The following is a 17048-nucleotide window of genomic DNA, read 5'->3' as shown; positions in this document are numbered from 1 at the left end:
CTCCAAGAAGCTGATTAAAATGAAGAAGCCAGTGCGTGGAGAAACGAGGGGAAACTTTACACTCCGGTGTGTGGCGGGGGGGAGGGGGAGGGGGTGGGGAATCATCGGATCTGACAGGGGATGTGAACCCTAATAAAGCTTTAACTTTGACCACCCCTCAACTCATTATTGATCACCGTGTTAACTTACTGTGAGCAACACTGCGGGAGAAAACTTAACATGAACTCGGTTTGATGTAAGAAACTTACTTTAAAGTATAAAACTTGGAGCTTAACCCGCCGCTACCAAATGGACTGATGTCCCCTTTGCTTAGGGCTGGAGCTCTCAGAATGGAAAGCCTTACAATTGGTTAGATAGCCTCAAAATTAGTTTCAGTTTTCTGAATTTCAAATCCTGAAATGGGAATTCGCAGTGGGTCTGGGATCTTGGTGGGAAGTAAGAGGTCGGGACTGGGGAAAATGTAGATCCACGGTGTTCATCCAGCCAGGTTAGGGAACTATTAAACATCACCTTTGGGCCAGAGCTGGAGCTGTCGTGTTAACTCTATTCCTGATTCTCGGGAGGCACCGGGCATCCGGAAACTTCTTGGGAGAGAAATAGGCGAGGGTGAAATCGAGCTGTAGGAGTGAGGGGCAAACACAGTAAGAAGTCTCACAACACCAGGGGCAAACAGATGTCCAGACAACCCGTGGAGCTAGCCCTCCCAGTCCCACATGGAGCACTGCATTTACCATCCATCTCATAACCTATCAAACCAGAAGAGAAAGCAAGTCACCCCCCCCCCCCCTCCCCGCCTCCCCCTACTCTGAACAGGTGCCCTGTAAGCAGGGAGAAGATTTTAACCCAGGGGTTGGGCTGGTCTGTCCCGTCCCGCCCCGGGGTTGGACTGGGTGAGGTTCAATACTTATCCAGACAGCGGCTAAACCAACCCCACTCCCTTCTCCAACCAGCCCCCACCCCCTCCCCATCCCACCCCAACCGACTTCTTTCCCTCCTTCCCTCCCCGACCCCTCTGTCCCAGCCCCCAGTTAGAAGGCAGCCAGAGAAGGACTGAGTCATTGGCCGGGGTGGTCCAGAAAGCGAAGAGCCGCCCTGGGATAAGGGGGGACAGCAATGGGTGGAGGCGGCAGTAAGTGGAGGAAGATTTCAGTGGGAGAGCCGGAGGCAAGCCAGGGCAGAAAGGAGAGTGCCACAGAGAGCCGGGGAGACACACAGCCAGCAGGGCAAGAGGAGGAAAGTGGCGGAGGACAACAGAGACCAGCAACGACCCAGAGCAAAGAGGGTGAAAATTGGCAGCATCGGCCCGGGACCAGGAGTGAGAACAGCTGGCAGTCTGCTGCTGAGGATGGCAGTATCGACCAGGAGCTGGACAAGGCACTGGCGGAGAGCCAGGACTGCTGCCTCCACTCAGGCTGTACAGCCGAGTCCGGCTGCCTCCAGCCACCCAACACCACTGACAGGTCCAGTCAGCCCCTGTGCCCCTGCAGCGAAACCGCCTTCAACACCACTCCTGCCCAGCTCCTGGGCGCCAAGGTCGCCAGCCGCAAGCCATGCCAGCCGCTGCTGGGCTCCCTGAAAGTTCCGGCCAGTGAACGGGGAGAGGGAGAACTGACAGCTCCAAACCAAGCACTGAGTAACTCCAAACTTAACATCAACCACAGCAAGCAGGCGAACCCAACACCTGTGAGTTTACATTCTGTTATTCACACAACCTGAAAACTGGGTAGAAACATTTCAACCAAATCAGTAACTTTAAAAGAAGTAAACTCAGTGATTTGCCTGCTGCACAATTTCCTTTAAAGATCATTTAGTGGGGACAGACGGTAGAACACATTTAATTAAAGTGATAGTGGTGGTGGTGGGGTGTAATTCAGCCGTTAGGACATGAATAATTTCATTGTTTACAAGGATTTCAATATGTTAAAATATCTGAATCCGTGATCTGCTCAAAATCAAATTCTACGGTGCAATTAAAAATTAATTAAATTGAAAATTAACTCAGAGTACAGCTGGAGTATACTGTAGCAATGAAATGTCGAGAATTGTCCCCTTCTATGTGTTCGGCAAACTGAGATTTAATTTGTCATATCTCAGCATCAGTAACCTGGAGAATGGGGCTGGAGAGGGTGTATTACAAACTCTAAATGTCCACTCAAATTTTGAAGATTTCTGATTTTACGTCAATAAGTCACCGACCTGGTCAGGAATGGGTTAAGTCATTAACAGCCTTCAGCACCTTGTCATGTTTTCCCTGCCATCCTTCCTTGTGTGCTTTTGTTTACTTTCCCTTCTGAAACTATTGAGTTTAGTGTATTCGATAGCGGGTTTATATACTGGGCGGTGAATTCGCACATTACTCCGCCCTGGGATATTCTTCCGTTAAGAATCTGCGGAAGCTTCATTGCAATCCTACCGAGTGACTGTTATTGAGCCTAAACACAGTGAAAAAAAAGTCTCACAACACCAGGTTAAAGTCCAACAGGTTTATTTGGTAGCAAAAGCCACTAGCTTTTGGGCCTCTGATTCTTTGTCAGGTGAATGGGAAATTCTGGTCACAAATGGGGCATATAAAGGCACACAGTCAGTTTACAGAATACTGATTAGAATGTGACTTTTTACAGCTAATCAAGTCTTAAAGGTGCAGACAATGTGAGTGGAGACAGCATTAAGCGTAGGTTAAAGAGATGTGTATTGTCTCCAGACCGGACAGTAAGTGAGATTTTGCAAGCCATGGTAAGTCATAGGGGTAAACACAGTAAAAAGTCTGACAACACCAGGTTTTAGTCCAACCTATTTATTTGATAATATACTCGCAAGCTTTTGGGGTTAGCCCCTTCGTCAGGTGAATGGAGAGTTCTGGCCTCAGACAGAGCATATATCTGAGGCCAGAACTCTCCATTCACCTGACGAAGGGGCTAACCCCGAAAGCTTGCGAGTATATTATCAAATAAATAGGTTGGACTAAAACCTGGTGTTGTCAGACTTTTTACTGTGTTTACGCCAGTCCAACGCCGGCATACCCACATCAAGTCGTAGGGGTTACAGATACTGTGACATGAACCCAAGATCCCAGTTGAGACCGTCCTCATGTGTGCGGAATTTGGCTATCAGTCTCTGCTCAGTGACTCTGCGCTGTTGTGCGTTGTGAAGGCCGCCTTGGAGAATGCTTACCCGAAGATCAGAGTTCGAATGCCCGTGACCGCTGAAGTGTTCGCCGACAGGAAGAGAACACTCTTGCCTGGTGATTATCAAGTGGTGTTCATTCATCCGTTGTCGTAGCGTCTGCATGGTCTCCCCAGTGTACCATGCTTCAGGAAAGACCAGAAAGCAAATTTCATCACACCCGGCTGCTGCGGGCATAACAAAGATCAAACTGTATCAGCAGACCAGGCAGTATGGTCAAAGGGAGGGGAGTGACTGTGCTGGCGGTGGAGAGTAGGCTCGCTTTTTTGTTTAAGGACCTAGAAGGATCTAGATAGGCTAGGCGAATGGGCCAGGAACTGGCAAATGGAATTTAACGTTGGCAAGTGTGAGGTGGTCCACTTTGATAGGAATAATGGTAGGAAGGATTATTACTTATGTGGAGAAAAACTGCAGCAGGCGACGGTGCAGAGGGACCTCGGGGTCCTTGTGCATGAGTCGCAAAAACCCAGCTTGCAGGTGCAGCAGGTGGTCAGGAAGGCGAATGGGATGCTGGCCTTCATAGTGAGAGGGATTGAATATAAAAGTAGGGAAGTCTTGCTGCGGCTGTATAGGGCATTGGTGAGGCCGCAGCTGGAGTACTGTGTGCAGTTTTGGGTGCTGTACTTACGCAAGGATATTTTGGCCTTGGAGGGAGTGCAGAGGAGGTTCACTAGGCTGATGCCGGAGTTGAGGGGGTTGAGCTATGAGGACAGGCTGAATAAACTAGACTTGTACTCGTTAGAGTTTAGAAGAATGAGGGGAGATCTCATTGAGATGTATAAGATGATGAATGGGATGGATACGATAGAGGTGGAGAGACTCTTCCCGCTCAGAAAGGACAGTAGGACTAGGGGGCACAGCCTCAAGATAAAGGGGGGGCGGTTTAGAAAGGAGTTGAGGAAGAACTTCTTCACTCAAAGGGTGGTGAATCTCTGGAATTCTCTGCCCGTTGAAGTGGTGGAGGCTACCTCGCTAAATATTTTTAAGACGCGGGTTGATGGGTTTTTGATAAGAGAGGGGATTAAGGGTTATGGGGAGAGGGCGGGAATGTGGAACTGAGCCACGACAGATCAGCCATGATCTTATTGAATGGCGGGGCAGGCTCGAAGGGCTAGATGGCCTACTCCTGCTCCTATTTCTTATGTTCTTATGTTCTGGAAGTACATGATGTTCACTGGCAAGGGGTTCTTTGGGAGGGTCAGCTGACTCACCAAAAACTGGCCGCTGCCAGTAAAGCGCTCCCTGAGGGTCCAAACTTTACTGGCTGCCTTTCACTTAACATTCACTACAGCAAAACTCTTCTATCAACACTTTGATAATCCTTTGGCAGTACAAGTGTAATGGACTTGATAAATGTAAGCATTTCTTTTTTCTTTTGGAGCTTGCTGTGAATTGTCATTGAATGGCAGCACAGGATCTCTGTGCTGGATGGGCTCCTGTTGTGCTCATATAATCACACTCTCAGTCATCCATTTTCCACCATCTGCCGTCAAATGGGCAAACATATTTTGATTTAATTTATCATAGTCACATGTATTGGGATATAGTGAAAAGTATTGTTTCTCATTCTATACAGACAAAACATACTGTTCATGGAGTACATAGGAGAGAAGGAAAGGAACGGGTGCAGAATATAGTGTTACAGCCATAGCTAGGGTGCAGCGAAAGATTAAACTGATATATAGTAGGTCCATTCAAAAGACTGATGGCAATAGGGAAGAAGCTGTTCTTCACTCAGTTGGTACGTCATCTCAGACTTTTTTTTAATCTTTTTCCTGACAGAAGAAGGTGGTAGAGAGTCTATCCAGGGAGAATATGTATTTAAGTGAGTCTGTCTGAGAAGAGTATATATTTCAATGAGTTTGTCTGGGGAGGGTATGTATTTCAATGAGTTTGTCTGGGGAGAGTATGTATTTCAGTGAGGAGGTAATGATATCACGGCATTTTTTGTCATTGCCGTATGAATGTTGGATGCAAATTATGCTCATTTATAAATAGCTGCCCATCTGACTGGGTGCTACAGAAAAGACAAAAGTACATGCAAAGGACACAGCAGGTGAAGTTTCATAAAAACCTCCAAAGGTTTTTCTATGGTAGACTATCGTTTTGTCATCTACTCTTGTGCCTTATGTTATGGGGCTCCACTTCTACTCTGAACCATATTCTATGAAGGGTGCAAGGGGGCACATTGGAAATGTGTCCAATATCCCATTTTTTGTTGGAGGGAGAACAGGTTGGTCGAACACCTTAGAAGGTGCATGATGTCCGGCCATCATTAAACCATGCTAGAGTAAATAGACCAAAGCGTTTATGCGTTTACTTGGTGCTGGCAAAGCCTGTGCTTCCCAGTTATTCCACGTACTTCAGCCCAACCCACAGCTCAATTCCTCTACAGCACAGTCAGTGGTTGTCAATACCACAAGCTCCTTAGTTATTTACAATATGATCATCTTCCAGGTTAACACTGGGGATGTAAAGCTTCTTCATTCTGGAGCAAGCCAGTCCTTCCCCTTGGATTACCAACACCAGCATGACAGGACACTGCAATTTTCAGTTTAGAAACAGAAAATCCTGGGAAAAGCCACCAGGCCTGGCAGCATCTATGGATGGAGAACATATTAATGTAAGCCTACTTTTGACACTGATAAAAAAAATTATTCTTCAGAAGAGTCAGAGAGATTCAACAAGTTAACGTTGTGGAGGCGATCCTCTCCGAAAAATTCTAAGTGCTGAATTTGCGGGAAAACTGATGTAAGTCATGATTATTTTTTTCAGTGGGAGTTCACACTAGAGTATCCCACACTCTGTGCCCTGCAGACGTCACAATCGTGAAGCTCAGGAGTGGGGTCCCAAACTGTCAGCCTGCAGTTTGTTGGCTAGCTCAATCACTGGCCAGCCCAGGACCCACACAGTGCTGCCCCTCCCAACAAACCCATGCCCAATCGTAGCCCGCCTAAGCATTCCCGGGCCAGCCCCAACCTCCCACCCCCCCCATCCAGGAGTGCCCCAATCTCCAGTACCAACGCCCTCCCCCCACCCTCAGCAGTGACGATTCCCCCTCCCCGGCAGATTCCCCCCAATGGGAGACAGACCCCCTCAGCAGACTACACCCCCCTAGCCCGCCCTGATCGCTGGCCTCCCTCTAGCCCCAGTTGACCTCAGTGCAAGTGGCAGCGGGACCTCCCACCTCACCAATCACCTCCCAAGGTCCCACCCTAGCTGGCCCTACCTCATTGGCACTGCCCCTAGGCCCCATCCCATTGGCACTACCCCATACCCAATGGGCAGTGCCAAGATACTTGCCACTTGGCAGTGCTGGGGGCACAGGTTGGCAGCGTGGGCTCGTTGGGCTGAAGGGCCTGTTTCCTGTGCTGTGTTGTTCTTTGCCCAGGGTGCCATGCCCAGGGGGCACCACCTCCCTGCCACCCGATCCCTGGGGGGCCCCGATTGCCTCCCCTTCACTCCAAGGGATCGGGCTGATAGTTCCCCAAAAGTGGGGAGCTAGTCTGAACCCAAGTGAAATTGTACTGGCGAGGTGAGAGATGCTCGTGAGGCTTGGGACTTTAGCCCCAGGCCTGATAATCACATTTAAATAAAACTAAAAATAGATTTAAAGGCTTACCTGCTGTTCCTGCCATTTGCAGCATGGTCCCAAGTGCGCAGATATCTGGCACTGGGAAATGCACACATTGGGAATCCGTGCGAATCTCGCGAATCCCTGTTACGCAGTTCTCCTTTGACAAAGAGTCACATCAGCTCTTTTCTCTCCTTACAGATGCTGCTAGACCTGCTGAGATTTTCCAGCTTTTTCCCTTTTGGTTACAGATTCCAGCTTTAATTACGCGATTCTCCCAGCCCGCCGCGCTAAAAGATTAGATGATGCCAGACCTGCTGAGTCTTTCCAGCAATTTTCTGTTTTTCTTTCAGATTTCCAGCATCAGCAGCGTTTTGCTGTTAATACACTTTTCTCAAGTGATCGGATTATCCAACACTTAAAGCTCCAAGATAGCACACAAGTGTCCAAAGCCTTAGTTAGTGACCTGCGGGGGAAAGGATTCACTCTCTCACAACTGCAGAGGGCGCCCATACTCAGATTTGGTTCCTTTATGAATGATATAACCCACACACAATGACGGTTAGCTCAGCTGGCTAGCATGTGGTTCAGAATATTGTTAACAATGCAGATTCAATCCATTTTCTAACTGAAGTAGACTTGGCACTGCACCAAGAATGGAAAACAGTGACAAAATCTGTCAAGAAAACAGCTCAAGCATCAACGCAGCACAAGTGAACGAAGTTTAATATACTGTATATTATCCTTACTCTCTATTCATAAACTTCCTCCATTTATTTCACTTACTATTTACCAAATAAGCCTTTAAATAATATTCACTGCTTCAATACGGGTGGGCTGAAAAACAGCAGCTCAGATTCTGACCACAGGGAATTTGACCACAGGTGACCTGGAACTCCCTCACCCTAGAACCCCTCACACTCAACCCAGCTGTTCCCGGCCATTAGTACGGAGGGAGGGAATAGCAGTCAGATAGACCCCAGGCATTCCCGACCCTAGGCCTCCAGCCGGGGCTTTCCACCTCCAGGCAGAGCCCACTGCCCAGCTCCAGCCTCAGCCGTAACTTTCCCCTATCCCGGTGGCACCCAGAACCACACACCAGACCAGCGGTACTGTCAGGGGTGGCAGCCCAGTCATTGGAAGGTGGTGACAGAGTCAGATAATGTGGTAAACTGAATATGCATCAGTCATTGCAATGCGAAATATGCTTTAAGTCGGCATCAGGAAATGCAGTGTTTTTCTGGACAATCTTTTTTCTGGACAGCTTTCGCAATGCCTTTATTTTAAGATACTCCACACTACAAGCGTGAGTCTCCAGGTGGAAACCAAGCCTTTGAGCGCTTTCCCAGGACACTGACCGTTCATTGTGTCACCAGAGTGACTATAGGGCACAGTAGAAATGAATCAAACTGGGAGTGTTCTGCAATACATTCTAGCTGGTGTGTCAATGTGGTGTGCAGCCTGCAGAACAACTTTACCTTTCAGGAAAACCTGGAAGGCAGGAATGAGAAGCAGCACCCTGAAGAGAATGAGAGTAGCAGAGAGGAAAATACATTTTATTGCAAAGTAACATCGGTTTCACCAATACAGCAGTGGTGTCCACATCATGGAGCCCCTCCTGACAGCTCTTACACTGCCATGGAAACTCTGACAGCAGCCGTCCTAAATTTGGGGGCTAGTGTTGACAGTGACTCCTGGACCATCATTCTCCTCCTGCACTCTGTTCTTGCACAGAGCTGCACAAGTTTTGAGGCACAGTCCCAGAAGAACGGACTTACTGAGAAACGTTCTTGCTGCCTTCTCTGAGGATGACAGCATGTCACTACCCTGGCACCCCCAACACCCATCCCAATCAACTCTATCACTGCACTGATTAGAGCTACACAACCAGAACCCCAAAATCTACAGCTATGTTAAAGTAGCTTTGTAAGTACAAGTTAATGTTATGTAGATTGAATGTATATTTGGAAATTTCATCTAATTTGTATGTAATTGTTTTTAACTTTCCAGGATTTACTCATTATCAGTACACAGGACATTGAAAATAACAACTTGACCAATGGGTAAGCCCAATTTAAACACTGCAGCCTGTAACACTCATGTGGGATGTTGGACTGCTAAATAAATTCTTATTCCATTGCCTCTTATTCAATCATAAGTTCAGTCTCTCTCCACAATATCCTGCAAATTGCCTTTGTCACTGTTAATAGCAAGTACACCTGCAGTTGATAGGGTTGGCTTATGAAGAAAGACTGAGTAGACTGGGGTTATACTCATTGGAATTCAGAAGAATGAGGGGAGATCTTACAGAAACATATAAAATTATGAAGGAAATCAATAAGATAAAAGCAAGGATGTTGTTTCCACTGGCGGGTGAAGCTAGAACTAGGGAGGCATCGCCTCAAAATGAGGGAATGCAGATTTAGGATTGAGTTGAGGAAGAACTTCTTCACACTAAGTGTTGTGAATCTGTGGAATTCCCTGCTCAGTGAAACACTTGAGACTACCTCATTGAATGTTTTTAAGGCAAGGATAAATACATTTTTGAACAGTAAAGGAATTAAGGGTTATGGTGAGCGGGTGGGTAAGTGGAATTGAGTCCATGAAAAGATCAGCCATGTTTTTATTTAATGGCGGAACAGACCAGATGGCCTACTCGTACTCCTAGTTCTTATGTTCTTATGGGCTTATTAACCAACATGAATTTTTCTTATCTCTACAGATCTTAAAATATAAAATACTTTAAAACAAGCAGTTTAGGAAAAAACTTAATTGAGGAATTTTTCTGTGTTTTGTTGCAATTAATGCTACGGAACTGATTATAAATATTCCAAAATAAATTAATTGCCCAAACATTATCATATTGGCTGAAATTTAGCACAGAGGGCTGTCTTTCGCTATTTTTTCAAGATGGACTACAACATATTCCAGCAAAAGATAGAAAGCACTATGCACAAAGAAATTATGATACATTAATGTCTTTTCTTGTAATTAGCATTGTAATAATTTTCTAATTATATAGAATTAATAGAGTACATGGTAATAAGCTCAATATAGGGATCCATAGAGTCATAGAATCCCTGCAGTGCAGAAGCAGGCCATTCGGCCTATTGAGTCTGCATTGATTCTTTGACAGAGCACCCTACCCAGGTCTTGTCACTATAACTCCATGTATATACCCTGTTAATCCTCCTAACCTTAACATCCTGGGTCAATTTAGCATGGCCTATCCACCTAAACCGCACATCTTTGGTGTGTGGAAGGAAGCCGGAGCACCCAGAGGAAATCCACGCTGACACGGGGAGGACATGCAAACTCCACACAGACAGTCACCCAAAACCAGAACTGAACCTGGGTCCCTGGCGCTCTGAGGCAGCAGTGCTAACCATTGTGCCACCAGGCTGTCTGAAAGGATCCTTTGACATATTATAAAATTTTGTATCATTCATAATCAAAATAAGTTTGCATGTTTTGTGAGCAAGCAATATTTCTCATTTGGAAATATTTGCTTAATTGAAGTAGGAATGGGCCATTCAGTCCCTGCATACCTATTCTGCCATTTAATTAGATCACGATGAAGGCATATCGCAACTCAATTTACGTGTCTTTGTTCCATATTACTTGATGCCCTTCCCTAATAAAGACAAGTCTTGTAAATTTCAATTAACCCAGAATCCTCAGCCTTTTGGGAAGAGTGAATTCCAAATTTCCATTGCCCCCTTACTTCTTGATTTCATTCCAAAATGACCCAACTCTTATTTTAAACTTACGCCCATTTGTTTTGGATGTTCCCACTGAAGGAAATAGTTCCTCCTTACCTTGTGAAACCCTTAGTCAGTTTAATTATCTCAAATAAATAATTGCTTAACCCTGCCAATGCTAAAATATCTCTCCTGAGGTTCAGTGCCTAAAACTGAATGCAGTACCCCAGATGGGGTCTGACCAAGGCTCAGTATAACTGAAGCATCACTGCCTCACTTTACAATTCCAATCTGCTTGTGACAAAGCCCAATATTCTGTTATTTTGAGATAAGGAGGAACTTCTTCATCCAAAGGGTTGAGAATCTGTGTAATTCCCTGGCCAGTGAAGCAGTTGAGGTTATCTCCTTGAATGTTTTTGAGGCTAAGATCAACAGATTTTTGAACAGTGAAGGAATTAAGGGATATGGTGAGCAGGCAGGTAAGTGGAGCTGAGTCACAAAAGATCAGCCACGATCTTATTCAACAGCGGAGCGGGCTCGAGGGCCCAAATGGCCTACTCCAGCTCTTAGTTCTTATGTTCTTATGTAGCCTTTTGATTACTATTTGTATCCATGCACTAATTCTTAGTGATTTGTGTACATGGAAATCTAAATCCCTTTGCTCCTCCACAACGCCACTATCAATGTCCTTCTGTAGCTTCCTCCTCTCATTCACAACATTCATTATAATTCCCAACCTAACATCATTTGTGAACTTGGATATGCAAAACTCTCTTCTTCATTTATATGGAAAGCTGAGAGTCTTGTACATATATCTGAGGAACTTCACTGTTTCCATCATGTGAATCATTCCTGCTCTCTGCCTCCTACCTCCCATCCAATTATTAGCCCAAATCACAACTTTACTTCCAATTCCATGTAGTCCCATTTTTTGTAAAATTCTGTCAAAGCAAAAGCGCATCAATTGCCTTCATCCATAGATACTCCCTTCTGTCCATGGAATCATATATTCACTATAGTGCAGAAGGAGTCCATTTGGCCCTTCGAGTCTCACCAACTCTCCAGAAGAGCATCTTATCCAGGCCCACCACGCACCCCACCACATCCTCCATTCTTATAACCCTCGCATCCCTGTAACCACACACATAATCCAGTGCTGAGGAGCTTGGAAGTTACCATCACAATTATGACAAGATTCTATCATATTAAGATCCTTCTTGGCTTTGTAAAGGCAACCTAGAAAGACAAGACAGAATCATTTCCATTGATTGCCATGTAAACATACCCATGAGCGAATTGAACCATAACATAAAATCCCGTGCCATTGTGGCATTACTAATCCTTTTTCTGCACCTGCTCAAATTTCATGAGTGAAAAAAGACTCCCCTGGCTATTAACATCATACAGTCCCTCAAGTGCAGTCAGAGGTCTTCGACCTATCAAGTCTGCACCAACTCTCCGGTGAGCATCTTTCGCAGGTCCTCCTTGTTAATCCCCATAAGCTACATATCTATGAATGCTATGAGGTCATTTAGCATGGCTAATCCACCTGACCTACACATCTTTCGACTGTGGGAGGAAACTGGAGCACCCAGTGGAAACCCACGCAGATACATGCAAACTCCACACATACATTCACCCAAGGCTGGAATCGGACCTGGGCTTCTAGCGCTGTGAGGCAGCAATGTTAACCACTGTGCCACTGTGCTGTAAGTGGAGATACATGCAAGTACATTAAAAATGTGTTTCCCTCTTCTCTTTCAGACACCATAATAATGGAAAGAATACATCTCTGAACACCATTCCAGTTCTGTATGATTACTCTGAAGAGGAATTGATGGCCAGCATTGTAAAAGAATACAGCTAAACAAACATTAAGGCAGAAATTAAATATAGCCCATTCGACAGGATCCATATACTTTACCAAAGTGCAAAGGAATGACTTTAAATGTACTCAACACTCATTGCAATATAATTGTCTTGTATATACTTTTTAAATAATAAATGATTTATGTGAGGAATAGTCATTCACTGTTGGATATTAACAATTGCTGATTATCAATTATTGTAATCCTGAAGCTGGATTTTGAAGTTTAATGGATGTATTGACAATTAGTAATAGGCAGAGGCAGGTCCAGTGAAAGGGATATCTCATCATAGCAAGTGCCTCGGATTTGAAAACGCAACCAAACAACATTCGAAAACAGCTTGATATTTCAAATGTTAAGGGTAAGTTCTTTGTTGCTAGGTGAAGATGCTGCAGTATATTTGATTCAAAATGTGGTAATAACACTTGATAAAGAAGCAATTTAATCAATAAATATACCAAAGTGTTTACTTCAGAATAATTTATATTTGGGCCATAATTGAGCTAATCAGAAATAAGGCTGCAGCATGTGATGAAATGCAAAGTTTCCCTATCACTAGCGAGTATCATCACTTCCTTTGACATTTTCATTTCTCTCCCTGGGGTTTTCCAGGCTACAGTAGGAATATCAGTAATATTTGTGAGTGTACATGTATATTAAAGCATATTCCCCATGGGAATCAAAAAGCAGCAAGGCAGAACTGTGGAATTTACTCAAATGGCATTCATGCCCTAGTGCAGAACCTCACCAACTTCACTCATATCTCTTTGCAGAACTCTTTCAACAAACTCATTGCTCACATCAATCACAAAGGCTTTCCCTCCATTACTGAGCACCTGATATATGATCAGAGAGGCAAAGAGCATGTTCCTGGAAGCTGTCTCAACGCATTTATGTTATTCCTTCATCCCTGTCAGCCAGTACTCTGCTTGGGCATTGCAATGAGAGGTCGGCCAATTGGGTATAATGGTTTCCCTTGCACACTTAACCATTCTCAGGAATCCACTATTGGTGGCCAATAAACTATGGAGCTCTCATCACACAGACCACTGAAGCCGTTAAGCAATGATTCTGCTGCCTGAGATTCCCCCAGTGCAACACAGAATAAGAGTCCCAGATGATAATAGTTCGATGTACACTGCTCAACCTTTCCCCACAACATGAGGCAACCATTGTACAAAAGCCTCCAGCAAAATAAGGTCAAAACACAATCCTGAAGTCATAAATCTTTGACAGCAGCTGATTGAAGAAGATCATTTTGTCTGCGCAAACCCAGACAGGAGGCTACTGCAGTTCAGAGGAGATCCAGATAATGGTCAGCCCCGAGCAGCTCAGGCCAGAGGTGGCAGCGCTGAAGACTGCAAAAGGTTCCTTGTTGCCTCCCACCCCATTCCCCCCCAATTTAAGAAATCTTCAGAATTTAAACTGAATTTGACACATTGGTTCAATACTGGCCATTTCCTGAAACATCAACTTGTAACATAAATGCTGTCAAAGTGGAGAACTGAGATTTTTGAGCATTAGCGCAAGTATTGAATAAAGTACATTTTGAATTCCCTTCAATGATTTGGTACTTAGTATACAAATGTTGTAGTCATTCCCTGCTCTGTCTGTTAACTGTTGTCAGGATGGGTCATTAAAAGGATATTCTGATTGGAAAGGGTCCAGAGGAGGTTCACAATAATGATCCCTGAAATGAAGAGCTTCTCATATGAGGAACGGTTGAGAATTCTGTGTCTGTACTCGTTGCAGTTTAGAAGGATGAGGGAAGATGTTATTGAAACTTACAGCATACCACACTGGATAGAGTGGATATAGAGAGGATGTTTCCACTAGTAGGAAAAACTAGAACCAGAGGGCATAACTTAAGGCTGAAGGGATGATCCTTTAGAACAGAGATGAGGAGGAATTTCTTCAGCCAAAGAGTGGTGAATCTGTGAACCTTGCCACAGAAGGTTGTGGAAGCCAGGTCATTGAGTGTCTTTAAGACAGAGATAGATAGGTTCTTGATTAATAAGGGGAACCAGGGGCATGGGGAAAAAGCAGGAAAATTGGGATGAAAAAAAATCAGCCATGATTGAATAGCAGAGCAAACTCGATGAGCTAGGTGACCTAATTCTGCTCCTATTCTTACGGTCTTATGGTTTTATGCAAGAGCATCTGTTGGTCTCAGGCAGCCGGAGTTTAAATGGAAGTAGCCTAGCACTTTTATTTGCTACCATCAACTTTGCAGTTCCTTCCACCTTATATTAAGTTGATCTTTATCTACAACCTATCTATGACTGTAACACTATTTTCTGCACCCTCCTTTCCTTCTCCCCACATACTTTGTGAACGGTATGTTTTGTCTGTATAGCATGAAAGAAACAATACTTTTCACTGTATACTAATACATGTGACAATAAATCAAATCCAATCACATCCCAATTCCAATTCTCTCCCCATACCTGGTGGTGCACAAAGACAGACTTTTGTCTGATCCATTGCTAGTTATTCCTAGAATATGTCACTAGTCTGTTGTCAGAGGGGCAGCACACTACATCAGGCGTAGCTGCCCAGGATTCCCACCCGCTCTTACCGCCAGCTGTTGGCATGTTGGAAGGATTTGAAAGTCAACACTCAAGTTGATTAGCCACATTGTGAATGCATTTTCCTTGACCACCAAGACCTGGGGTGGGACTACAAACCGGGAGCTTCTGTCTCAGAGGCACCAACACTATCCACTGTGCCACCAGACCTCCTTGCAGCTCCTTATGGAGTGAACAAATGTACAGACCGAAATGAATGTCCAGAAATTAGTCATTGAACAGATTCGGGCTCTTCTGCAGCTATAGCAGAAGTCTCGGTTGTCTTTCCGGGCAATGTTCAGCGCAATTCCCTGGCAAACCTCAACGGCTTTCTTCCAAAATTGTAATGACTTCAAAGGTGCAAGAATGGCCTGAGCCAGGAGTGGATTTCTGTGGTGGGTGGAAGATTGGTCCTGCTAGAGATGGAACCCAAGGATTCAATGGAAATCCATCCAGGCTGCTGTCAACTTGTTTATATTTAAATAGAGTAATCAGCTTAATCCCAGCCTCACCTCTCACCCCATCTGCAGGTGAGGGACTGAAATTCTGCTTCAGAACATATGTAAAAAGTCTGACAACACCAGGTTTTAGTCCAACCTATTTATTTGATAATATACTCGCAAGCTTTCGGGTTAGCCCCTTCGTCAGGTGAATGGAGAGTTCTGGCCTCAGACAGAGTTTATGCCAGTCCAACGCCGGCATACCCACATCAGAACATATGGGCAGGAATTCTCATGACATGTTCATAAGATCAAACATTCCCACCCACAGCCGGCAGTTATACTCTGATCACTCTGAGTAACCGTCCAGGTAGAGATAAGGGAGGAGTCAGACAGAATGGTGCCAAAGTACCTTGAGTGGAAGGGGAAAAAACTCTGAGATGGGTGTCTCCTTGAGACAGGAGAGAGGAAGGAAGTAAAGTCTTTCCGTGTCACGATCACCGTAAGAGCAATTTTATTACAATTTAGCAGTGAAGGGCATTAAGACAGATACACTTTGGCCTGTAATATTAAGATAAGAAGAATAATTCCAGGTGTTTATTCATAATCTGCCTAGATATAGGTAATGATATATTGGGTATATCTGGAGCTTAGGCTTTGATTAATCTGTGATCCATTAATCTTTCTTGACTTTATGTGCCATAGGTCAGTACTGATGGGGTTAATACTGAGGGAATAGCTTTGAATTGTAAACTCCTTTTATTATCATGTCGACACTTGCTGATTTTCTAAGTTGGAGTGAACATTAACTAAATTGTTCCGAGTGCAGTCATTGGGTGTGATCTGTTTACTGCAAAAGTCCTCAGCCAACCAGTAGAAACCTTTGCTGCAAGCCCATCAGTTAAAGCATATTCATAGGGTGAGCAGTTTATGTAGCATGCATTGCAGGTAACAATCCACAGAACCAGTAGTTCACACTCTCGCAAACGCCTTAGTGAGTTACACTTGGCTCACTGACACATTACTCATGTTCAATAAGTTTCAAACCAGAGCAGCCTGCGCAACACCTCTTTTGGATTCAAAAGTAAGAAAACTTTCCATCCCCCGATTACACCTTACTTGCAACAAGAAGAAAATCTGCCCCTAAATTCAGAATGGACAATATATTTAAATATTGCATTGTTATTCTGACTGGTTTTTTGCTTTTTAAACACTGACGTATAAACTCTGGATATGCAGGGTTTGTTAAAATGAATTGCAACTCATATTTCATTATGTAACAGCATGATCTGAAGTGTGAAAAAAACTTTCTTCCTTGTAAACATGTCAATATAATTGACACTTACATTTGGCACATCAGATCTATCTATAGTAGAAGTAATGGAGTTAATTCTTTTCACATTTGGTCAAATTGGCAACCTAATCATAACAGCTCAGTGAAAATGTAAATACCACAGAAATCCAGTTACGTGAAATGTTAGAATTTCAACCAAGCACCTTTAAAATAGTTACTTTTACGTGAGTTTCACATAACACAGTATTGGTCAGGTCTTCTTTAACTCAGCTGACCTGTTTCTTCCTCTAATACAGCAAAAGGAGGCCCCGCCATGAATCTGTCTTCTCTACGAGGTGGCTGTATCTGTCACAGCTTCCAGGTTTATGGAACCAAACCCATTAATGATCCTTTAATCAGAGTTTGGGAAGGAGTTGTGATA

The 17048-nt window shown here is 44.4% G+C and overlaps 1 protein-coding gene across 1 annotated transcript; it reads left to right on the top strand.

The window, feature by feature from the left end:
* The first annotated feature begins 815 nt into the window (after positions 1 to 815).
* On the top strand, positions 816 to 12984 carry LOC145344879 (uncharacterized). The gene is made up of 3 exons (XM_080192149.1): positions 816 to 1683; positions 8768 to 8820; positions 12223 to 12984. Exons 1-3 carry the CDS (start codon positions 1114 to 1116, stop codon positions 12323 to 12325), a joined length of 726 nt encoding a protein of 241 aa, XP_080048275.1. The 5' UTR covers positions 816 to 1113; the 3' UTR covers positions 12326 to 12984.
* The last annotated feature ends 4064 nt before the right edge of the window (positions 12985 to 17048 follow it).

Source organism: Carcharhinus amblyrhynchos, chromosome 7, assembly GCF_965287045.1.
Source record: "Carcharhinus amblyrhynchos chromosome 7, sCarAmb.v2.hapA, whole genome shotgun sequence".
NCBI classification, from domain to species: Eukaryota; Metazoa; Chordata; class Chondrichthyes; order Carcharhiniformes; family Carcharhinidae; genus Carcharhinus; species Carcharhinus amblyrhynchos.
The sequence above is the reverse complement of the archived record's forward strand: the minus strand, read 5'-3'. Positions and strand labels throughout refer to the sequence as shown.